A 21,373-nucleotide genomic window follows, 5' to 3' on the forward strand; every position below is an offset into this window, starting at 1 on the left:
AGAATCTTGCAGAATTAAAGAGATTGTGCAGAACATAAAAACGGCCACACAGGGTTAGACCAAAGGTCCACCCAGTCCAGTATCCTGTCTGCAGACAGTGGCCAATGCAGGTGCCGCAAAGGGAGGGAACACCACACGTAATCCTCACCTGATCCCTCCCTTGTCACCCACCTCCAGATAAACAGAGGCTAGTGACACCATTCCTACCCACCCTGGCTAATAGCCACTGATGGACCGAACCGCCAAGCACCTGAGGAAGGAGAAGGACCTGGCCGGTTGAGAGAACTTGAGCCCCAAACAAGGAACATTGATGCTGGAGGGTGGATCCTGGGGGCAGGGGCTACAGCAGGGGTAGGCAAGAGGCTGCCAGTGGGCCAAGACACTGGATCCAGCCTGCGGCTGCCTTGCTGAAACCCTTAAGCACTGTGGAGAGACAGCCGCTTTAAGTGTGCCTGCTCTATTTTGGGAGCAAGGAGGGAGGCTGTGTTCTGCCCCAGCCCTCAGCAAAATCTCTTAGCTCCCATTGGCCAGTTTTTGACCAATAGCAGCTGAGATATTTTGCTGGCTGCAAGGGCAGCCAATGAAGCCTCCTCTCCTCTCCACACACACTACTTCACCTTGCCCTGAGCAGAACCACATGGAGCAGCTTGCGACTGCAGCCTCCATGTTCCTGAAGGGCTGCTGGCTGGCAACTGCCTAGGTAAGTGCCTCCCAGCCAGAGCCTGCCTCTGGCACCCCCGCTCTGCCCCCCTCAGCCACCTGCCTCAGGCCAGCACCCAAACTCTCAGTATCCGTTTTCTCCAGTCACAACTGCCTCCCATTACTTGCACCCCCTCCTAGAGCCCCTCCCTCACCCATACTTCCTCCTGGACTCTGCACTCCAAGCCTCTGGCCCAGATCACAACCCCCTTCTTCACCCAAACTCCTCAGCCTCCACATCTTCTCCTGCACCCCAGGCTCCTACACCAAGCTCCCTTCTGCATCAAACTTCTGTCTGAGATCCCAAGCCCTCTTGGTAGAAATGTGGCTTTGAGCACTTGCCAAAATCTTGGCGTGGCTCCCCCATTAAAAATTATTGCCCACCCCTGGGTTACAGGCAGAGTGGTCTCTGTGAATACACTAGAGGAAGCCCCTTTGCACAAGGCTCAGTGTAGGACTGGAGGAAGCGGAGCCATGAACAAGGGGGTTGTCCTGAACGGACGTTCCCTGAGCAGGGGTAGGACTCACCAGGTAGAAAGCCTGGCTCTGTGGGATGCTATGGAGAGTTCTGTCCCAGAAGACCTGCCTTGAGGCTACAGGAGAAGAGTCACGAGTCTTGGAGAGTGAGGCCTGGAACAGAGGCTAAAGGAACAGGGACCTAGAGGTTTGTGACTCTTGGGTGGGTGACTGGGGAATGAAGACCTTTCTACAGGATTGAAGACAACATTCCTTTACACAAGTGGATTCCAAGGGGAAACTGAGGCAGGTGCCGCATCCTGCTGCAGAGGGGCTCCCTGGATGGTGGCTGTGTACCCCACATCCCCTTGTTAAACTGATTTATCTTAATAGTGGCAACTATATCTTTTGGTTTGGCTTCCAGTCTTTCTCCTGCTCTTCTGAAAGTCATTTTTACAATCTCAAAGCACAGAATGTTGAAACTGGAAGATTCAAACTGATTTTTCTCCCTTCCAGCAAAAAAATGCTTCAAAAGAACCATCTCTTCAGAGGATGTACTAGAGTAGCACTAATACAGAATACATTTTTATACACTGTGTAGTGAGTGCTGTAACGGCTCAAATCCTGCTAATTTTGCCCATGTGATCAGCATTTGGCCCTGGACAGTGTTACCCTATAATTATACTGTGGTAACTGGACGTTAGATAGCTGGACAGGAACTGCACCTAATCTTAGATACCTCAATCCATGTTAAAGCAACATTAAAGTTGCACTGACTATTACAATAAAATAAAAATATAGTAACATAAAAGTCATTGCTCCTAAACCTATGCAAACTGCCCAGATCTGCTCTTTGATATGTTTTGTTGGGAAATCCAAGCTTAAATTTCTCTGCCATCCTAAAGATAATGACTAACTTATGGCTCTCCATTTTAAGTGTGCCTTAATGATTTTCATATCATGTTTGCACAATCAGCAATAAAGATACTTTTTTCAGTCTGACACCTCCTCCCCCTACCAACTCAATTTGGTTGTTGACAATCAACTTGGGTTCTTTCAATTTCACACATCAACATTAATCAAGATTCAGCAGGCCAAATAATACCCCCAGGTACAGCTGCAACTCTGTGCTATCTTTAGATTATGTAGTCAGTGATATCTCTGCAAGCTACCACACAGTAATGATTCTCCACTGCTTTGCCCCTTGCATAATTATCTTTTAACCTCCCTCCTCCCCGTGGAAAACACCCCCACACTGGTTTGGTAGTTTTACTGTCATTCTGCATTCACTTTGAACAGGGGTAAACGACAGACAATATAAGGTGTAAGCCAGTGGAGAATCAGGCCAAGTTTTCCTGAATTTATTGAATACGCTGATTAAGAATCTTACAGGATGCACAATCCTTATACAAGTATGTGTACTAACTTTAATGCAATCACTAGCATTAATAAGGACTATTCATGGAAGTGCTGCAGGATTTGGTCCCATATATGATCACAATAACCAATACTGTGGGCCAGTTCTGTTCTGGATGTAACTCCGCTGAAGACAATGGAGTTACACCAAAAGTTGAATGTGACCCCACTATGTTTTGAAGGCTGTGAAATACAAAGTCTTATTACTGAACATCAAAAAGAAAATGTTAGTGGATTTCTTACCATGAAAGCACTTCTGATGATGGGCACATCATTAAAAGCAATAACCACTGGAACAATATCAAATGCACTGTACTCTAGAACTGCTGTGTTAACAGCCACTTCATTTACAGATGGCCCATTGCTGAAAAACACTGCTATTTTTCTGACATTAGGACTTGGGAGAGTTCGTTTGAAAATATGCTTGGCAACAAATCTCATTGCGTTGACAATATTCCGTTCACTTGAAGACCTCTCATAAGCCAGATTTTTAATTTTGGTAAGGAGCTGGTTCTTACTGTAGAACTCAGAGAAGCGGATCAGATAATGGATATTGGAATTGTAGGATACAATAGCGACTCTGGCTCCCACGGGGCAGTTGCTTTCCCTAATTTTGATGTGATTCACTACTGATGTTACAATTTCTCTCATTCTTTCAAATAACTGGGATGTGACATCCTGGGATATGTCCAAAGCAAACACTAGTTCTGTTGGATACACTGGACATTCCGGTTTTCCTAGAACATAAAACAGTTGTTATAAACATCACAGAAGATAAAAAAAATGCAAGCTATTTTCAAGTGACTAATAACTATTTAATGTTGCTTTCCCTAGATAGCATGCAACATGATGCTATCTACGGATTCACTCTACAGAAAATGATACAAGGTCAAATGGTGCTGGGCTATAGTTCATGAATGCAATGAGATTTTTTAAGACACTGCACTGAAGAGTGGAATTGGGGGACACAACTGTAGTCCCTGTACTCCTTCGAATGGGGGAGGAGAAAAGAGAGGGGTAGGAAGAAACCAAAATCAACGGTATGTCCCCTTCCATCCTATATACAGGCTTGCAAAACTGACTGAGTGCAGAGAGGGATTATGGAGCATTTTTCTTTCTGTCCAGAAAGGATTGTTTCCAAAGGCACAATCATTCTTGGAGCACTTCCTGTGGTAACATAGTTCTGTATTACCCTCGGTCCATGCTCATCAGGCACAATGGGGTCTACCATGTCAACTGTACTTTACTGAAATGCAACACTAAACCTTAGCAAAGCATGAAGTACTTCTATGATTAACGTTTCAGTATGTTTAGTGACTCCCAATGGTAGAGACATGTGGTGTTAGAAAAGACAGAGCTGAAAATAAAGCTAGTGAACAGAAAGCAAACTGTAACCTAAGCTCATTGTATGGGCCATAAAGAGAACCTAGATGGCACCTACACATAAGATAAACCTCTGAGAAAAGAGAAACACAAGGGCTGCATCTAGACTGGCAAGATTTTGCGCAAAAGTGACCGCTTTTGTGCAAAATCTTGCTGCCTGTCCACACGGGCCGCGACTATTTGCTCAAGAACACTGACTTTGTACTGGACAAAATCAGTGGTTCTTGCGCAAATACTCTGACACTCCTGCTCAGGGATAAGCCCTCTTGCACAAGTATTCTTGCGCATGAGGGCCAGTGTAGACAGCCAAGTTAATTTCTTGTGCAAGAAAGCCCGATAGCTAAAATGGCCATCGGAGCTTTCTTGCGCAAGAGAGCATCTATACTGGCATGGATGCTTTTGCGCAAAAGCACATCTCTTGTGCAAAGGCACATGCCAGTATAGACGCTCTCTGGCGCAAATTCTTTTAACGGAAAAACTTTTTCGTTAAAAGTATTTGTGCAAAATCATGGCAGTCTAGATGCAGCCAAGAGTTTCTTTAACAAACTAAGGCTATGTCTACACATGCTACTCCAGTAATTCATGTTATTCGAAAATAACCAAGAGCTCAGCTACACAGCAAGCCATTATTTCAAAATAATTTCAAGATAGAGGAGTTCTTACTTCAACTCCTGTAACCTCATTTCACAAAGAGTAAGGGAATTTGAAGGAAGAATGTTCTTCCTTCAACTTCCTGCTGTGTAGACAGCACCAAAAGCTGAATTAAGCTATTTTGACTTCAGCTACACCAGTGTTTCTTAAAGTGTGTTTCGTGGCACACTGGTGTGCCAGGAGGCAGTTGGAGGTGTGCCGCGGAGAGAACAGAATTAAAAATGGACACCCTTAAAGGGGCAAGCCTCTTCCCCCCTCGACCCTCCCAACAAGCCTGGCGAAGCCTCAGTAAAAGTATCACATCTAGTTACAGGTACCGCGCTTTTAAAGAGATATGGACAAACTGGAGAAAATACAGAGAAAAGCAACAAAAAAGATAAAAAGTTTAGAACAGCTGACCTGTCAGGAAAGGTTAAAAGAATGGGCATGTGTAGTCCTGAGAAAAGAAGACTGAGAGGGACCTGGTAACAGTCTTAAAATATATAAAGGGCTGTTATGAAGAGGATGGTGATGGATTATTTTCCATCTTCACTGGTCATTATTGCCCTGATAAAATGCGTGCAGCAATGCTGTCTGTAAAGTTATAAGATTTCACTGTATGGTGTTATTAACACATGTTCCAAACTGAAGTTGACATACAGGACAGTCCTGGCTACACATGGCTCCCAGAAGCAGCCTCCTTGTCTGGTCCCTACACAGAGGGGTTGGTAGGCAGTATATATGACCCATAGTGCCAATGTCCACAGGCACTGCCCCCACAGTTCCCATTGGCCCAGGTTCCTGGCTCATACTGCCTTTTATATTGCAGAGCTGCAGCGGGGTTTGATCCCACTCTCAGCACAACCTGGAACTGAGCTGGGCTGCCTATCTACTTATCGAGTAGCTGATAAAAATTCCATCGACTACTCAATTAGTTAAATATCCATATTTTGACATCCCTAAACAAGACACAAAGATATATGAGAAAGATACAAAGTAAAAACATATAGTTCTCTGGAACTGGCAATTATAACATTCAAGAAGATTAGCTATAAGGGGGCTTTACCAATTTCAAAGACAAATGATGCAAAGAATCAAGGATACTAATACACCAAGAAACAGTTCAGAAACATACAAGGGAAGGCCAGTAGAATATAAGTTGAAAACATTTATATGAGGAGACTTGATGATGGATTGCACTGTAAACTTAAAGGATTTGTGGAAATTAAACTAAAAGAAGAAGAATATCTCCTTTTTGTTTCTGTGCACTGGCCTACTAACTCCAATACATCTAGAATTGCAAATAGATGCAAATTCTGAGGACAGTAAATTCATGTGAACAGTTGCCAGGGTGATGCTCAATGTGAAGAAATTCTTAATTACAAGATGAATACTGATTTCTCACTTCTGCTGTGGATGCAGCAATCTCAGGATCTGGGGATATCACAGCACACATCAATCACTCTAATCCATTAAAAAGAAGCAGCCATTCTAATCACATGTCCAATCCCCTTTATTCCAAGGTTGGTGGACTCAAAGAATAGGTGCCCTGGTGACCACTCCATCCAAAGTAATCACAACTTAAATGTGAGAGTCCACATTGATTAGATGCTATCTTTCGAAAAAGCAGATCGCTTTTTTGTAATGCATTTGCCTTGTGGATGCTCTCTTTTGAAATAAGTTTTTCCAGAAGATCATCTTCTGAAAGAAGCCTGAAATGTAGATATAGCCCAAGAAACTCAGTAGGAACTTCTGGGAATGAGAGGAGAAGAAAACAATGGGGCAGGTTTTCCCAAGGGACTTGACAATCATCTCCAAGTATATTTGTTTGCAAAGTGGCCTTGGATAATATATACTTCAGCAGATACTGAGAAGGACAAATGAAGTTTTAAGGTCAAATCCTTAAATGTGAGTAAACCTCATAAAGAGCCATAGAAGTAAAACCTTTGTAATCACTGCTGAACAGCTCACATGATGGAAGTAACTCATGTGAGGGCTGCAGGGTAAATGACAGAATTTTCAGTATGCGTGGTTAAAAGGCAAGTGATCCGAAGAGTTACACCATAAGTATCTTTATGCTAATGGTCTAAATTTCAGAGGTGTTGATCACCTGCATCTCCCACTGCATTGAATGGAAATGCAGCTGTTCAGCATCTCTCAAAATCAGGTCACAAATAGAACTAGAATAACTCAGAAGAACACAGGACCTAGACCTAAGTGTTATTTTCTTAATGTTTTTTTGGCTCTAGCTGGATAGTAAGATATTGAGATAGACAAATAGAGATCAACTGAACAAAATATCAAGATTGACAGGGATCAACTGAATTCTAGTGTACATTGTCTTATCTAGACTCTGCTGATACAATATTAGGCAATGGGGATTCACATAATCAGCACTAGCTTTCCTGAAGTGAAAAAAAGAGGTAAAACAGGTTAATATTTATTTTCAAATCTGCATTAGTTCAGCAAGCTCAGGGGTAGCTATCATTGAATAATTAAAGCAGAAGGGAATGCCAAGTGGAAGAAAAGTCTGACAGAATTAAGACGTAGCGATATGATGAGCAAGGAACAAGTGGCATGCTCTCTTTATGGAATTGCAGAGCTTCAGTTGTTCAGCTTAAATTATCCACAGTCAAACAGGAGTTGATCTACAAGGAGGTGGGGAGCTTTAAAAAGTGCAACGCCAGAGGGTTGTGCCAGGAAAAAAGTTGTGCACCACTGATCTAAACCACCTTTTCCAGACACATGGATACTTTTTAAGATTTTGGTTCAAACAATATAATGATAAAAAGTACTTACCCTGCCAACAAGCTAAATAAAAGAAAAAGATGGGAAATTATTATACAGCATGTTTTTAAAACAGTCCTAAAATAACTTTGAAAAAGAAAACTGTTAGCATCACAAATTGCCCACCTATAATTTTACAGAATTCTCTTAGAATGCAAAACACTCTTTAGTTTCAGTGGAAATTATTAAGTGCACATGGAATTCCCTTAATATGCATTGCATGTTCCTACTGTATGTTTCTGCTGTGTCTGGTGTCTAACAGAGTTTAAGAAATAGATAGAACTCAGCAAATTATGTAAACTCTTGAGTTTCTGTTTCAGCAAATTTCATGGTTCAAGACACTGGAGTGAAATATTCTAATGCTCAGCCAAATATTTTCTGTTTAGCCCAGTTTAGCTGAACTTGCACTGAAAATCAAGATTCGTGGAATGAGGAGTAACGGTAGTTTGGACTAGGAAGCCTAGTCCGAACTACCTAGTCCGTGCCGCGTGTAGCCATGCGGCATGGGGTTCGAACGAACCAGGATTTAAAAATGGCGGCGCCCGGCTTATGCAAATGAAGCCCGGGAAATTCAAATCCTGGGCTTCATTTGCAAGTGTGGTATGCCTACATTACCCTCCTAGTTCGAATTAGGAGGGTAGTGTAGACATACCCTTAATGTTTAGTGCCAGCAGCCTGGATCCACCTTGGTTTAGGTGGAGCCCATCCTTTCTGTATGGGCTCCCCCTCTCCCAAAACTGTCCCCAGTTCCTAATAAATCTAAACCCCTCCTCCCTACACCTCTTCATTTTCTTACCCTAAAATATCATTTCAAGTGCTGGCCCTTTGGTGATGGAATTCTATAAAGCAAGATATAGTACTTACGGCTGTTTTTGCGCAGGTAGTCAATGAGCTCACATGGCTGCAGAACAGAAACAAAACATGGACAAGGAAAGGATTTTTTTGCTGATGAAGTGGGCTATTTTTAAATATACATTTAATATAGAATATGCCAGAGATACATACTTGAAAAGGGTTGAGTCCCATTGTTCCTTTCCGACCCTAGAAGCACAAGATTATAGATTACTACGTAATTGAATGTTTTCAATCACAAGGATAATTACAGTAATTAAATTGCAAGGATAACTTGTAAAACAAGACCTGTGTATTTTATCTCTTTTAATTTAATATTTATTCTGTTATTGTAGCAATTTATTTATTGTAGCAGTTCCAAATATTGGGATCATGATACTCAAAAAGGAAAACAGGGAGTTATTTTATTTTAGTGGGGTTTAGGGAGAGAAAGAAGAATTATATATATTATATATATTTGAATTCAAGTGCGCAACATCCTTGAAAATCAGATGCTATGTTGCTGCCCCTAAACGTCAGGCTAATGTATCCTTGTATGACGCTACTGGGCAGAAGCAGCAGTAATGACTGAAAACAAGAATGGAGTCCAGATTCAATTTCTGACATGAGTGAAATCTCAGCTCACTTCTTTTGGGATCTTTGAATTCCAGCCTGAAAACAGCAAGTTGCAAACATCTGAAAAGGATAGAAAAATTCCAAAAAACAGATATATGTTCCTAATTGCATATAAAATTAGATTTGGGCTTCTAAATAGTATGTACAAATTTTCGTGTACAAATAACTGATTTGTAGTCTCAGCTGCATAATTTGAAAATTCAAACATGCAATTACACGCATGAACTTTGGACCTTTTTTCAATATTTTAGTTTGAAGTATGGTAAGATAATACGATATACATGCAGACTCACACATTTATTTCATACTGCTAGCAAACATACATAATTAGCATTTTCAAAGTGACAATCAAGAACCTATATCTATCTTTGACACCCCAGAATGTGAGTGTATTAATGACTAGCTGGAGTCACCCGGCGTTGCTCGGGACAGTTGATATAACTGTTGTGAGGAGCCGGAGGGGAGGGAGAGGGAAGAAAGTCATGCACCTGCCGCAGGCGCCCGAGCCCGCCCTCTGCTTCCTTGTCCCTCTGCTGGCCTTAGTGAGTGACTGTCCCCGCCACTTCCCACGCGAAGCCGCTTCTCCCCGCGCTGCCAGGCTCCGTGCAGCCCCAGGGAGAGGCGTCGGTCTCTCATCTCTTCCCTCCCACAGTACCTTAAAACCTTCTCCTGGATGAAAGGTTATCCCATGCAAAGTTTGGTTGCGGTAGCTCTTATAGTGTCCAAGTTATGAAAGCAAACATACAAACATTCTCCTTCGTATATCATAGATTTAGACTATTGAACACATAGGCAATGTTTACACTTGCAGCTTCTTGCACGAGAAATATGCAAATGAGGCTAAGCGTGGAATATCGCTGACCCTCATTTGCATACCTAATGAGCCGCCATTTTTGTAGAAGAGGTTCTTGTGCCAGAAGGAGCTGCTACACTGCCCGTTCTTGCACAAGAAAAACCCTCTTGCACAATGCCGTTATTCCTGAAAATAATCAATGTAGCTGCAAGGAGCCGCGAGTATAGACATAATAATACTGTGTAGCCTGAGACATGAAAAAAATCACTGATCCCCATCTTCAAATTTAAAGCGAGTAACTTTTTATGCAAAAAAATTACATAAATTTATGTAGTCAATTCGTACCCTGCGTCCCTGAGGTCCCGGGCCTCCTGGAATACCCTTCTCACCAGGAAAACCTGCAACACCCTGGAAATATTAACATAAATTACAATCTACAAATGGTATATATAGCACTCTGATAGTATTGTGTATTTCTCTCTTCTGGGGCCCAGTTCTCCATCCCATTATTGCTTTACATGCCTTTAACTCTATTCAATTCTGTGAATATATTGGCCTACTCTGCTAACTTCCCTGTAACATCAGCCATCCACAGTATTTCTATAAGATAATTAGACTATGTTTCCCTGACCTGGAGCCAGCTCTGTGCTACACTAGTCTTCCATGGGTCATAAGAATGGCCATACTTGGTCAGTCCAATGGTCCCTCTAGCACGATATTGGTTCTTCTGACAGTAGCCAAAGCCAAATAGAGACAAGGTGGGTGATATAATATCTTTTACTGGACCATCTTCAGTTAGTGAGAGGGAAAAGCATTCAAGTCACACACAGTTCTTCAGGTCTAAGGAAAGTACTCCCAGCATCACAGAAAAATGCAAGGTTGTTTAAACAGATTGTTTAGCATAAACAGCACAAATTGTAAAGACCATACAAGGCAGTGGTCCATTACACTGTACTGAAGAGACAGCCATGGCGTCAAACCATAGGCCACCAAAGGCCGCTTCTTGCACTAGGTTGATCTCCCATAGCTGGCTATAACTGTTTTAGATGTGCTAATGTGCATAAAGCAATTGCATCAGAGTGCAGGATCTGGACTATTGTGCTTCCACGAGATGTAATGCACATAAATTCAGCATGGTAAAAGATACCCAATTAAAATAAAAGCATCTTAGGTGCTACAGGACTCCTTGTCACTTTTGCAGATCCAGACTAAAACGTCTACCCCTCTGATACCTGACATCAATTAAAATAGATTTCTACCACTTGGGCAGGTAAAATGACAGGGTATTTCTGCACGAACAAGCCAACCTCAAGACAAATCAATAATCATAAAAGACTACAAAAGTGTTCTTACCATTTTTCCTCTTGACCCTTTTGGCCCAGGTTCTCCTGAAATGCCTGCATCTCCAATTTCACCCTAATTAGATACAGAAAAATTAAAATGTGAAAATGGCTATTATGTTAAAACAAAAATGTGAACTCAAGAAATGGCTATTGCTCTTTATTTCTTCCATTCATACATCTCGCTTTTAAGAGCACAGAGACTGGTATGAAATCAGTATGTATGAAAGTACATATACATTCAAGTAGCACTGTGTGTGGTCTGTTTTAACCATACCCCACAATGGGTACGTCTAGACTACATGCCTCTGTCGCCAGAGGCATGTAGATTAGGCTACCAGACATAGTAAAATGAAGCGGCGATTTAAATAATCGCCGCTTCATTTAAATTTACATGGCTGCCGTGCTGAGCCGACAAACAGCTGATCAGCTGTTTGTCGGCTCAGCGCGATAGTCTGGACGCGCGGGTGTTGACATCAAAGGTATTTGTTGACCACCCAGGTATGCCTCCTGGGATGAGGTATACCTGGGTGGTCGACAAATACATTTGATGTCGCCACCTGCGCATCCAGACTATCGCGCTGAGCCGACAAACAACTGATCAGCTGTTTGTCGGCTCAGCGCGGCAGCCATGTAAATTTAAATGAAGCGGCGATTATTTAAATCGCCGCTTCATTTTACTATGTCTGATAGCCTAATCTACATGCCTCTGGCGACAGAGGCATGTAGTCTAGACGTACCCCAAATGATTCTTTCAGAAAGTGCATGTTTTGTGGTGTCAGCAGGGAATTTTTAAGTTCTTATGCTTTCTTCATAGAAATGGCTGTTTATTTAGTTTGCTAACACTCTATGTCTGATTTTTTTGTTAACACATAATGGTTCTAAACACTGACCCTCTGCCACCTAAGCTTGTCTACGCACCTAATAACATCTCCATAACTTAGAAGGATTTGATTTTTACAAGTAAATGTTGATAAACATCAATTTCTCTGTACACCTACAAATTGACTAGAAAAACATTTCTATCAATAATAACAGGAATTTACAAGATAAAGTAATGCTGCTTAAGAGCAAACTAGAATTTGATATAAGGCTATTTACACATTTTTACATATGAAGTTGGCAATTTGTGTTTTAATGGTTATAAAACTATTTTTTAAAATAGGTGTCTGCTGATATTTAATAAATTTGTCTGACCCTGTAATCTCTTGCAACTGTGAAAATTCAAATTGGAACCTGCCCTCCCCAAATTGAAGAAAAATGCTTTTAAAAATTATCATAAATTAAAAGGTATTCTTCCAAGCCTATTCATAACTACCCCCAGTTCAGTATCGGGGAGCAGACCATCACAGGCACTGTGCAGTGGAACCTTATTGATGCAGGAAAGCAAGGAGTGAGCTGGCCCTTAACTAATTGCCACAGATCGTGGGTAATGTAGGCAAGCAAAGACATTGCCTTCCCAAAAAGACAGGGGTGGTCCTTTCCATGCTCTACCTGGCCAGGAAGGATGGGGCCGAGGTGCAGTCACCCAGCTCCTCTGAGGGCCAGGGCTGCTTTCCTGCCCCTGTTCCAGAGGTTGGAGTGTTTGGCTGCACAGCTGCTCTGGGGGAGCTGGAGCCATGTGGCTGCTCAGTGCTCTGGAGGCTGGGGAGGCAGATGAGGTTGCCGGTGCCCCAGAGCTGGGAGGGGGAAGCTGGTGTGGGTAGCTGCTTGGTGCTAGGTAAGGAAGGCGCTAGCCTTGGGTAGGGGCCAGCAGCTGACAATGGTGGCTGGGCTCCTATGGGCATGGAAGGGGTAGGGATGGGGACATGACTCCACAGGCCAGCCATTCACCCTCCACCCGATTACTTTGGAAATAGATTGATTTTTAGAGATGGACCTGAACTAAAAGTCTGGATCTCAACGTGTGAACTTTGAGGAAACATGTTCACAATCCAAATCCTGATACAGATCCACATTTGACAACTGTTCTCTCTTTCTACTATGGGCTGGGCTTAGCCAAATAATTTAGTTGATCTATATAAACATACATACCCGCATATTTTCACCATCACTTATGCAACACACTGATGTCATATTTCATATGTGTGCACAGAACAAATCATGCATATTTCATATATATAGCTTCAATGGACTATATCACACACAACGCAAAAGTGTATGTAAAGCTGTGCAAGATATTATCTAGGAATTTTTTCTAGCGCTTTGTTGGGATAACTGTTCTTTGTAACTGCTGACATCGTCTGCTTCCTGCTCCACATTAACAACAGGAAGAAGTGGGACACATACTCCTACATTGGCAGACACAACACTTGTCTATTCCTAATTTGGAGAATCATGTTCCCAGAGGCTTTTCTAGCACATCTCTAAATAAGATTTGACTCTAGCAAGAACTTCAGAAATGACACACAATAATTAAAAGTGATAAATTAAAAAAAAACTGTTAAAAATCTCCAGGCAGTAAGGCGATCAGACAGAAGAAAAATCTTTGTAGTGCTTTAGTATCACAAAGAATTTCAGTACAAGATGTTGACAGATAAATCAGGACTTTCTTCTCATGAAAGACCAAGAATGTTACTTTTCTTTTTCTAGCAAAAGTGTATTATTGAAACTTATTGCCATTCTTACAGACTCCACTTTGGTATCCCGATTTTATGCAAACATACTATAACTGCAGCACAGTGCTGTTAATGCAAAAGTGGTGATCTGGAGTATGGAGAGCCAAGTCCACTGATCAGAAAGTGACAACATTAATGTGAAGTAGAATACCTTGAGTCCAGTCTCTCCTGGGAATCCATCTTGTCCCTGTTAGTTACAGTACATAAAATAGAATTATCATCACAATTATATTTTTACTTAGTTTTTTCTACTCTGTTTGGCTTTTCAAAAATCACTGCTGTAATAAACACTGAAACTGGCATTGGGCAGGCGACCGTGTTACTATTGCTAGCTATTATTTCTGAGGTGCTAACATGGATTGTACAAAATGCAAAAGCTGACGCAGCCCCTTATGCAAGAAGCTTATAATTTAAGCAGAATGAAACAATTTGTGCAAAAAAGGCCCGATCCAACTCCTGATAGAATCGATGAAAAGACAGCTGTTGATTGCAATGGGAGTTGCACTGCATCCAAAATGCATCTGCAGCCCAGGAAGTTTAGAACCTGACCTTGCAATGAGCTGCCTGCCCTAAATCCTCAATAAAAGCACCTTTCTTGGCGAAGTCCTTAGAATGTAGCAAGTATTTTGTGGGGCAGAGTCAGAAGTAACTGATGCTTCTCAGGAAGGGGGTGCAGGGAAGGGCCTCCATGGAGGTGGGGGGCAGGGAGAGGGCAGGATGCACATCGCATCTTGGGAGAGGTACAGCTGGGGTGTAACAACATGTTATTAAAGTGGATTAATCTTGATGGTCTTGCCAGAAAAAGGGAGTTTTAAGGTGAGGTTAAAAGACATGCATAGAGAAGTCCAGGGAATCTGGCAAGAAAGAGAAAAAGCTTTCGAAAAGCTCTCTGTTCCTCCTTATTTTACTGAGTTCAGGCATGTATCATTCTAAATATACATAAAGAAGCAGTGTACTTTACTAGGATGTCCAAGCCATGTGCTCCTAATTGCACTGATTAATGAAAAAGGAAGTGACTCTACAGACAAAATACTCCAGGGAAGTTTTACTGATCTTTCCTGAAAGCAGATAAGAGTCGGACAGTGAGCAGGCATCTGTGACTCCAAACACTAAGATGGTTCCTTTGCATAAATAAACGATCTTTACTGCTAACCTGTTCCCCGCCCTGCCTCACTCCCCTTTGTCTGTTCAATCTGGACATTATCCTAGCTGGGTCCTGTAGTGGGGCGGAGTGGCCGTCCACTGAGCCGGAGGCAGAGGAACTCCTCTGGAAAGCTTAACTGGCTTACACATGGTGGAGAATGTGGGTACATCGATCCCACCCCTGATGTAAGGGGTTGAGGACGTGCCTCAGTAGTACAAAAGAAAAAGAGAGAGAGAGAGGACTTTGGGTTTTTTTTTATTGTGACCTGTAGTTGCGGGGGTGGGGAGTGTACAAAGATGGAGATGGACAAGTTGCTGAAGTTCCTGGTGGAAAGCCAGCAGCAGCAGCTGACCAAGAAGCTGGCGGTGCAGCAACAGCTTGTTCAGCAGCTGGGCACTCAGCAGCAGCAGATCTTAGAGCAGATGGCCACGCAGCAGCAGGAACTTCACCAGCAGGGGTTTCAGCAGCTGGCCATGTGCTGGGCCCGCTTGGAGGGACCCTCGTTGGGCCAAACAGGAGGGCTTGCTGGGCCGTCAGCACCGGTTTGCCTCAAGAAGATGATGCCGGAGGATGATCCCGAGGCCTTTGAGAGGTATTAGAGTGGATGGCCATGGTGATGCAGTGGCCCCGAGACCAATGGGCAATGCTTCTCGCCCCCTACCTAATTGGACCAGCTCAAGCCACGTACCAGGCCCTTCTCCTTGGGGCAGCCCAGGATTATGGGAAGGTAAAGACCGCTATTCTAGATGCCTTGGACGTTTCCCCAGAGACCTTCCGCTGGCGATGCCGCTCGGTGACCTATGCTCCCAGGGCTGGCCCCAGAGCTGTGGCCCAGGAAGCTGAGAACCTCTGTCGTCGGTGGCTCCACCCTGAGCAGAGCTCCGCTGAGGAGGTCTTGGAGCAGGTGGCGCTAGAACAATTCATTCAGGTGCTGTCCTCTCGCGGTTGTGCCTAGGTTCTCCGACACCGGCCGACGAGCATGTCGGAAGTGGTCAGCCTGATGGAGGACTTCTTAGCAGCGGAGACCCCTATCGGACCGGGTGCTGCTGTTCCCAGCCCAGGGATGAGCGTACGCACCCCAGCACTGACGCCTCCACCCCGACCAAGGGCAGCTCCGCGCTCTCGGGTTCGGCCGGCCGAACGTCCAGACCAGCTCCAGGAAGGAGACAGCCCAACGGCCCCACGCCCGGTGCCACGAGAATGACAGTGGTACCCTTCGGCCAATAGCCCTACTCGGCCTGCTATCACGAGGCTGGGAGCCTCTTTTACATGGGGCTGCAAGGGACACCTTCAGCGCGACTGTGTTGAGATGGACTGCAGCTATGGTCAGGTCTGCCCAGCAGAAACTTATGCCCTACCCACCAGCCCCATCAGGTTCACCGTCCCCGCACTGGGGGACCCACAGGGGATGACAGCCATCCTTGATTCAGGCTGTGGGCAGACCCTGGTTCACCAAGATGTGCTTCCAGAAGGCATAGAGACAGACGGGGAGCTATACCTGCGCTGTGTACATGGGGAGGTGACGGCCTATCCCCGTGCTAGGGTCCTACTCACGATAAAGGGGAGGACTGTGGAGATGATCATGGGGGTCACCGCTGCACTACCATACCCTGTTATCCTTGGTCGGGATTGGCCAGGGTTTTCTAATCTTCTTAGGGAAGTTGCACTTGGGGCGTTGTCAGGCCTAGCCGAGGCAGAAGGAAACTTTCTGGGGGAAACCCCACCAGGAGACCAGCTAGAGGAGCTGGCCGAGGATATGGGCCATCAGGAGAGGGAACTGGGCGAGCTGCCCGATGACCCCCCCCCTTTGCTTCCTGGGGTGAAAGCCAAGGCCTTCACCCTGACAGACTTCCCGCGGGACCAACGCAATGACCCCACTCTGAAGGCAGCCTACGAACAGCTGGTGAGTGTCAATGGTTCCATGGTGTACCCACAGAAAGCCTGCCAGTGGCCTCGCTTTGAGTTGAAGGCTGATCACCTCTACCGGGTCACATGAGATCCCCACACCCAAGAGGTCCAGACTCAACTGCTTGTACCCTGGTACCATCGCAGAGCAGTTTTGCGACTTGCCCATGATATTCCCGCAGCAGGACAACTAGGAGCAGAGAAGACTCTGGTGAGGGTGCTCTTGCGGTTCTTCTGGCCAGGAGTACATCGCGAGGTAAAAGACTATTGTCAGTCATGTCCAGACTGCCAGCGATCTGCTGACCCAGGGGTTTGGAAAGCCCCGTTAATGCCCCTGCTGGTAGTAGGGACCCCCCCTTTGAGCAGGTGGCCTGTGAGAGGGTCGGTCCCCTACCAAAGAGCAAAGCACGGTTTCGTTACATCCTAGTTCTAGTGGACTATGCCACGCAGTTCCCTAAAGCAATACCACTCTGAACTATCTACACTCGGACTACTGCGTCGGAGCTAGTAAAAATCTTCACTGGAGTGGGACTCCTCCGAGAGCTTTTGACCGACCAGGGTGCCAACTTCACCTCTCAGCTGCTTCAACAGGTCTGTACCCTGCTGGGTATCAAGAAGATACAAATGTCTGTGTATCACCCCCAAACCAACGATCTAGTTGAATGTTTTAATCGAACTTTGAAGGGGATGATAAAGAGGTTCCCACCCTCTGAAGTACAACAGTGGGACCAGCTGCTGCCCCCACTACTACTAGCTGTTCGGGAGGTACCACAGGCATCAACTCGGTTTGCCCCGTTTGAGCTGCTATATGGGTACTGTCCCTAGGGAATCCTGGACCTGATCAGAGAGACGTGGGAGCAGACCCTCTCACCGTCACAAGGTCTCCTTCAATACATTGTTCAGCTCCAGGAGCGACTGGCTCAGGCCAGGGCACTGGCCCAGGAAAACTTGCATGCCGCCCAAGAGTCCCAAGAGCAGGCTTACAACCGCCAGTCCAAAGAGTGAACATTTGAGCCCGGGGACCAGGTTCTACTTCTTCTCTCCTTGAAAGAGTCAAAACTTCTCAGCCGGTGGCAAGGACCCTTACTTGGACGATGTAGTAATTTATAGTCGTGACTGGGAAAACCACCTCCTGCAAGTAGCTGTGGTGTTAAGAACATTCCAAGATGTGGAATTGACAGCCAACCCAAAAAAGTGCAGAATTGGTTGGCAAAATACCACACACCTAGGGTATCAGTTAGGAAGGGGACTGGTTCAGCCGCTAGTGAGCAAGGTGGAAGCCTTTCACAATTATCCGGTTCCCACCACAAAAAGAAAAGTGAGGCAGTTCCTGGGATTAGTGGGCTATTATCACCACTTCGTGCCTCAATTCACATCCCTAGCAGCACCCCTCACTGTGCTCCTCATTAAAGATAGCCCACAGAAGGTCAGATGGATGACTGAGTGTGAGACCGCCTTCCAAGACCTGAAAGATACCCTGTGCCGAGAGCAGGTGTTGTTCAGCCCGGACTTTACATGACCTTTTATCGTTCAAACAGATGCGTCTGACTGCGGCCTGGGAGCCGTACTGTCCCAGATGGTTGAAGGTGAAGAACATCCAGTCCTATATATTAGCTGCAAGTTGTTCCCCCGAGAGCGTAAGTACGTCATAAATGAAAAGGAAGCCCTAGCAATAAAGTGGGAAATTGAGGCACTAAGATATTACCTCTTGGGAGACTCTTTTAATCTCTTTACGGACCATTCTCCCCTAAAATGGCTCCACAGAATGCAGGATACCAACAGCTGCATTATGCACTGGTACTTGTCCCTACAACCATACGTGTTTACTGTGGAACACCAGGCAGGGAAGGACAACACAAATGTAGATGTACTGTCCCGCACTGCAGAGGAGCAAAGGCCCAGTCCCAGAGGCTGTAAACTGGACTTAAGGGGGGGAGGGATGCTCACTGAGCTGAAGGCGGAGGAACCTCTCCGGGAGCCATTTTGGGCCCAGCCTAGCCCCGCCCACTCACCTGACCAGAAGCCAAGGGGCGGGGCTAGGGCTATAAGAACCCTGCCAGGGACCTCAGTCAAGGCCCAGCCTCTGAGGGAGACAGAGGCCTGCCCAGAGCTCCCTCCTGGCAAGACTGAGACCTAGCTTGGGCTTCCCTCAGCCTCCTTCCTAATGAAAGTAGATGTAAATTTATTTGACAGTAAAACAGATATATACTATATAAAATATATCTACGGAAGGATATATAATCTGATTGTATTCCTCTCCTGAACCCAGAGCCATAACAAGGGCAAGGAAAGTGAGGCACTTGCCTCGGGCGCATAGCTGAGGGAGCACCGAGGACAGGCGCTGTCTCCTTAAGGGCACATCTTTTTCAAACTGAGAGGGTGCAATTTTATATTCTTGCTGCAGGCACCAAATTAGCTAGTTATGGCGCTGTCTGCACCTTTCGTGTGTTGCTTGTCCTTTTACACTGGAACCCCCTGGGGCAAGAGCAACATCTTCCTGAGTAGGGACAGCATTAAAATCTTTGTTACAGAAAAACTACAATAATGCTACAATACAGACTAAGTAGGGTTATCACTGCTTTTACTCTCACTTTAAGAGTTTATAATTTATTTTCTAATGTTTCTATGTTGACATAGGTACACATGGCACTTGATGGACAAATAAAGCAACAATGGGCCCTCTCCCTGTGATTTTACAACCTCCGGCCCTAATTTTTCAATATGATCCATACGGGTGGATTCTTGAACCCTGTCTGTGTGGATTAGATTGCAGGCTTTACAGTCAGGGATGATAATGAACCCCCCTCCTTTCCACCCCCGCAGCTTTTACTCCCATTAAAGCAATGTAAAAATAAGTTAAAAGTTTTCATTTATTGTTTCTTTTTTGTGTTTACCTTTGCTCCTCTCTTTCCTGGTCGACCATATCCAACATTGCCATCTTCTCCCTGTGAGCAGACCATTGCATTTAAAATCATCTACTTTTTCTGACAGTGTTATACTCCAGCTATTAATGTCTATATTATTTTATTTGTCTGTGTAGCAACCCAAATGCCTTGAGGGCAGAGAGAAGCAACTGAACAGGCGATTTATAAACGAAGGACTAGATGTTGGCCACTCTCTGCACATCAAGAGAATAAAATACAAACCTGCATCCCCCATTGACCTGATGGTCCTCTCGGTCCTTTCTGTCCAGGATCACCAGGTTCTCCCTGTTAAATGCAATTAAAATGATCTTAACACTTGTGAATAAATTTTTTTTTTAAAACACAGGGATTGAAAAATCTCTTTAGCCAACTCATTACTATACAAGCTGCAATCTAAAGGAATAAACAAATGAACTTCAGAAACAACAAAAGTAGCTAAAGAAATGAAACCTACTTTATTTCCTCCAATTCCGGGATTGCCACGACTTCCTTTTGGGCCCACAGTTCCTGGATTTCCCTGAAATTATATGAACATATGATGTCTAGTGAGACTTTAGAGAAAAATCACTTTACTGCTGCTCCTTTTTTTTTTTTTTTTTGCAACTTGTCCCAACCCTATAATGATGTTCAATGTCTCAGCTTCAACAAGTAATGCCACATTAGCCCTCCATGTAGAATAACTACCGTTTTGTCTGAACGTTGCCAGCTTTGCTTTCCCATAGACGTCTGGTGGGCAATGAAAGCAGTCAACATAAATAACACTTAGATTCCTTGCTTCATATTTCAATCAAGCATTTATTTTCCTACCAGCCTGGTAGCAACATTGCATAAGAAGAAGGTACTCACTAGTTTGATTGGCACAGATTATGTTTGAGGACCCAGCAAACATTGCATTCTCAATTCTAGACACACAAAGTTGTCTCTATAAAGTGATTATATTGTAGACTTAAAACCTATTCTTCATTCATAAAAAATTATCTAAAGTTACTTCAGGTTTCTCATTCAGACAGTTTATACATTGGTCATATATAAAGCAAAAAGGTCTAATTCTGTCTTTTGTTACATGGATGCAATCTCCAACTGCTCTTTAGCAGGTTTATGTGGATCATATTGATTTAAATGGGAGTTTCCCTCTCCCATCACAAAAAGAAGCAGAATTCTGTCTCTATTTTTTATTTTGTCCTACAGTAACCACATATTTTGAATACAACTATACTGGAAGATATAGGGCCTTAATGAAGCATACAAGAGATAATGAGGAGAAGATGCAGGTTTAGCTTCAGGGATCTCCCTAATAAAGTTTCTTCTATGGCTGTACTGTGGTTCAGACTCAGGCTATGTCTATACTACAGGCTTCTTACAGAAGAGTGCATCCACACTGCAAAAGCACATAAAAAAAGTGATGCGTTTTTGCACAAGAGAGGGTCCAGACTGACTGGATGCTCTCTCGCAAGTAAGCATTAATTGCTGTGGACAGAATGGTCACCAGGGCAACTGTGCTTTTTCCTCTTCAGTCTTCTTGCGCAAAAAATCCCTATTCCCTGTCCACACACACCTTTTTGCTCAAGAGCTCTCGCACAAAAAGGAGTTGTTCCTCGCAGAAAGAGGAATATCTACACCGCAAAAACTCCTCTGTTCTGTCGATTTACTTAATTAAAGCCCTATTCTGAACTACCTGGTAACCCTCCTTGCAGGAGGAATAACTGGTAGTTTGGAATATGGCTTTAATTCGAAATACTGGGTTCCTGCCACGTGTAGACACGGGCAGTTAGTCCGGACTTGTAAATTTAAAAAATGGCGATCAGCTGGGA

General features: G+C 44.2%; 1 protein-coding gene and 1 long non-coding RNA gene across 2 annotated transcripts in view; one reads left to right on the forward strand and one right to left on the reverse strand.

Moving 5' to 3' along the window:
• The window catches only part of LOC102456223 (collagen alpha-6(VI) chain-like), an 85,734-nt gene that overhangs the window by 10,020 nt on the left and 54,341 nt on the right, over positions 1 to 21,373 (reverse strand). Inside the window, 10 exon segments of the mRNA XM_075921935.1 lie at positions 2,815 to 3,308; positions 7,384 to 7,395; positions 8,236 to 8,272; positions 8,377 to 8,412; positions 9,977 to 10,039; positions 10,985 to 11,047; positions 13,741 to 13,776; positions 19,533 to 19,583; positions 19,785 to 19,847; positions 20,017 to 20,079. Coding sequence (XP_075778050.1) covers positions 2,815 to 3,308; positions 7,384 to 7,395; positions 8,236 to 8,272; positions 8,377 to 8,412; positions 9,977 to 10,039; positions 10,985 to 11,047; positions 13,741 to 13,776; positions 19,533 to 19,583; positions 19,785 to 19,847; positions 20,017 to 20,079 — 918 coding nt within the window.
• Positions 590 to 19,814, forward strand: LOC142827284 (uncharacterized). The gene is made up of 3 exons (XR_012901921.1): positions 590 to 700; positions 18,177 to 18,275; positions 19,679 to 19,814. It is a non-coding gene; the product is annotated as an uncharacterized LOC142827284 (long non-coding RNA).

Source organism: Pelodiscus sinensis, chromosome 2, assembly GCF_049634645.1.
Source record: "Pelodiscus sinensis isolate JC-2024 chromosome 2, ASM4963464v1, whole genome shotgun sequence".
NCBI lineage: Eukaryota > Metazoa > Chordata > Testudines > Trionychidae > Pelodiscus > Pelodiscus sinensis.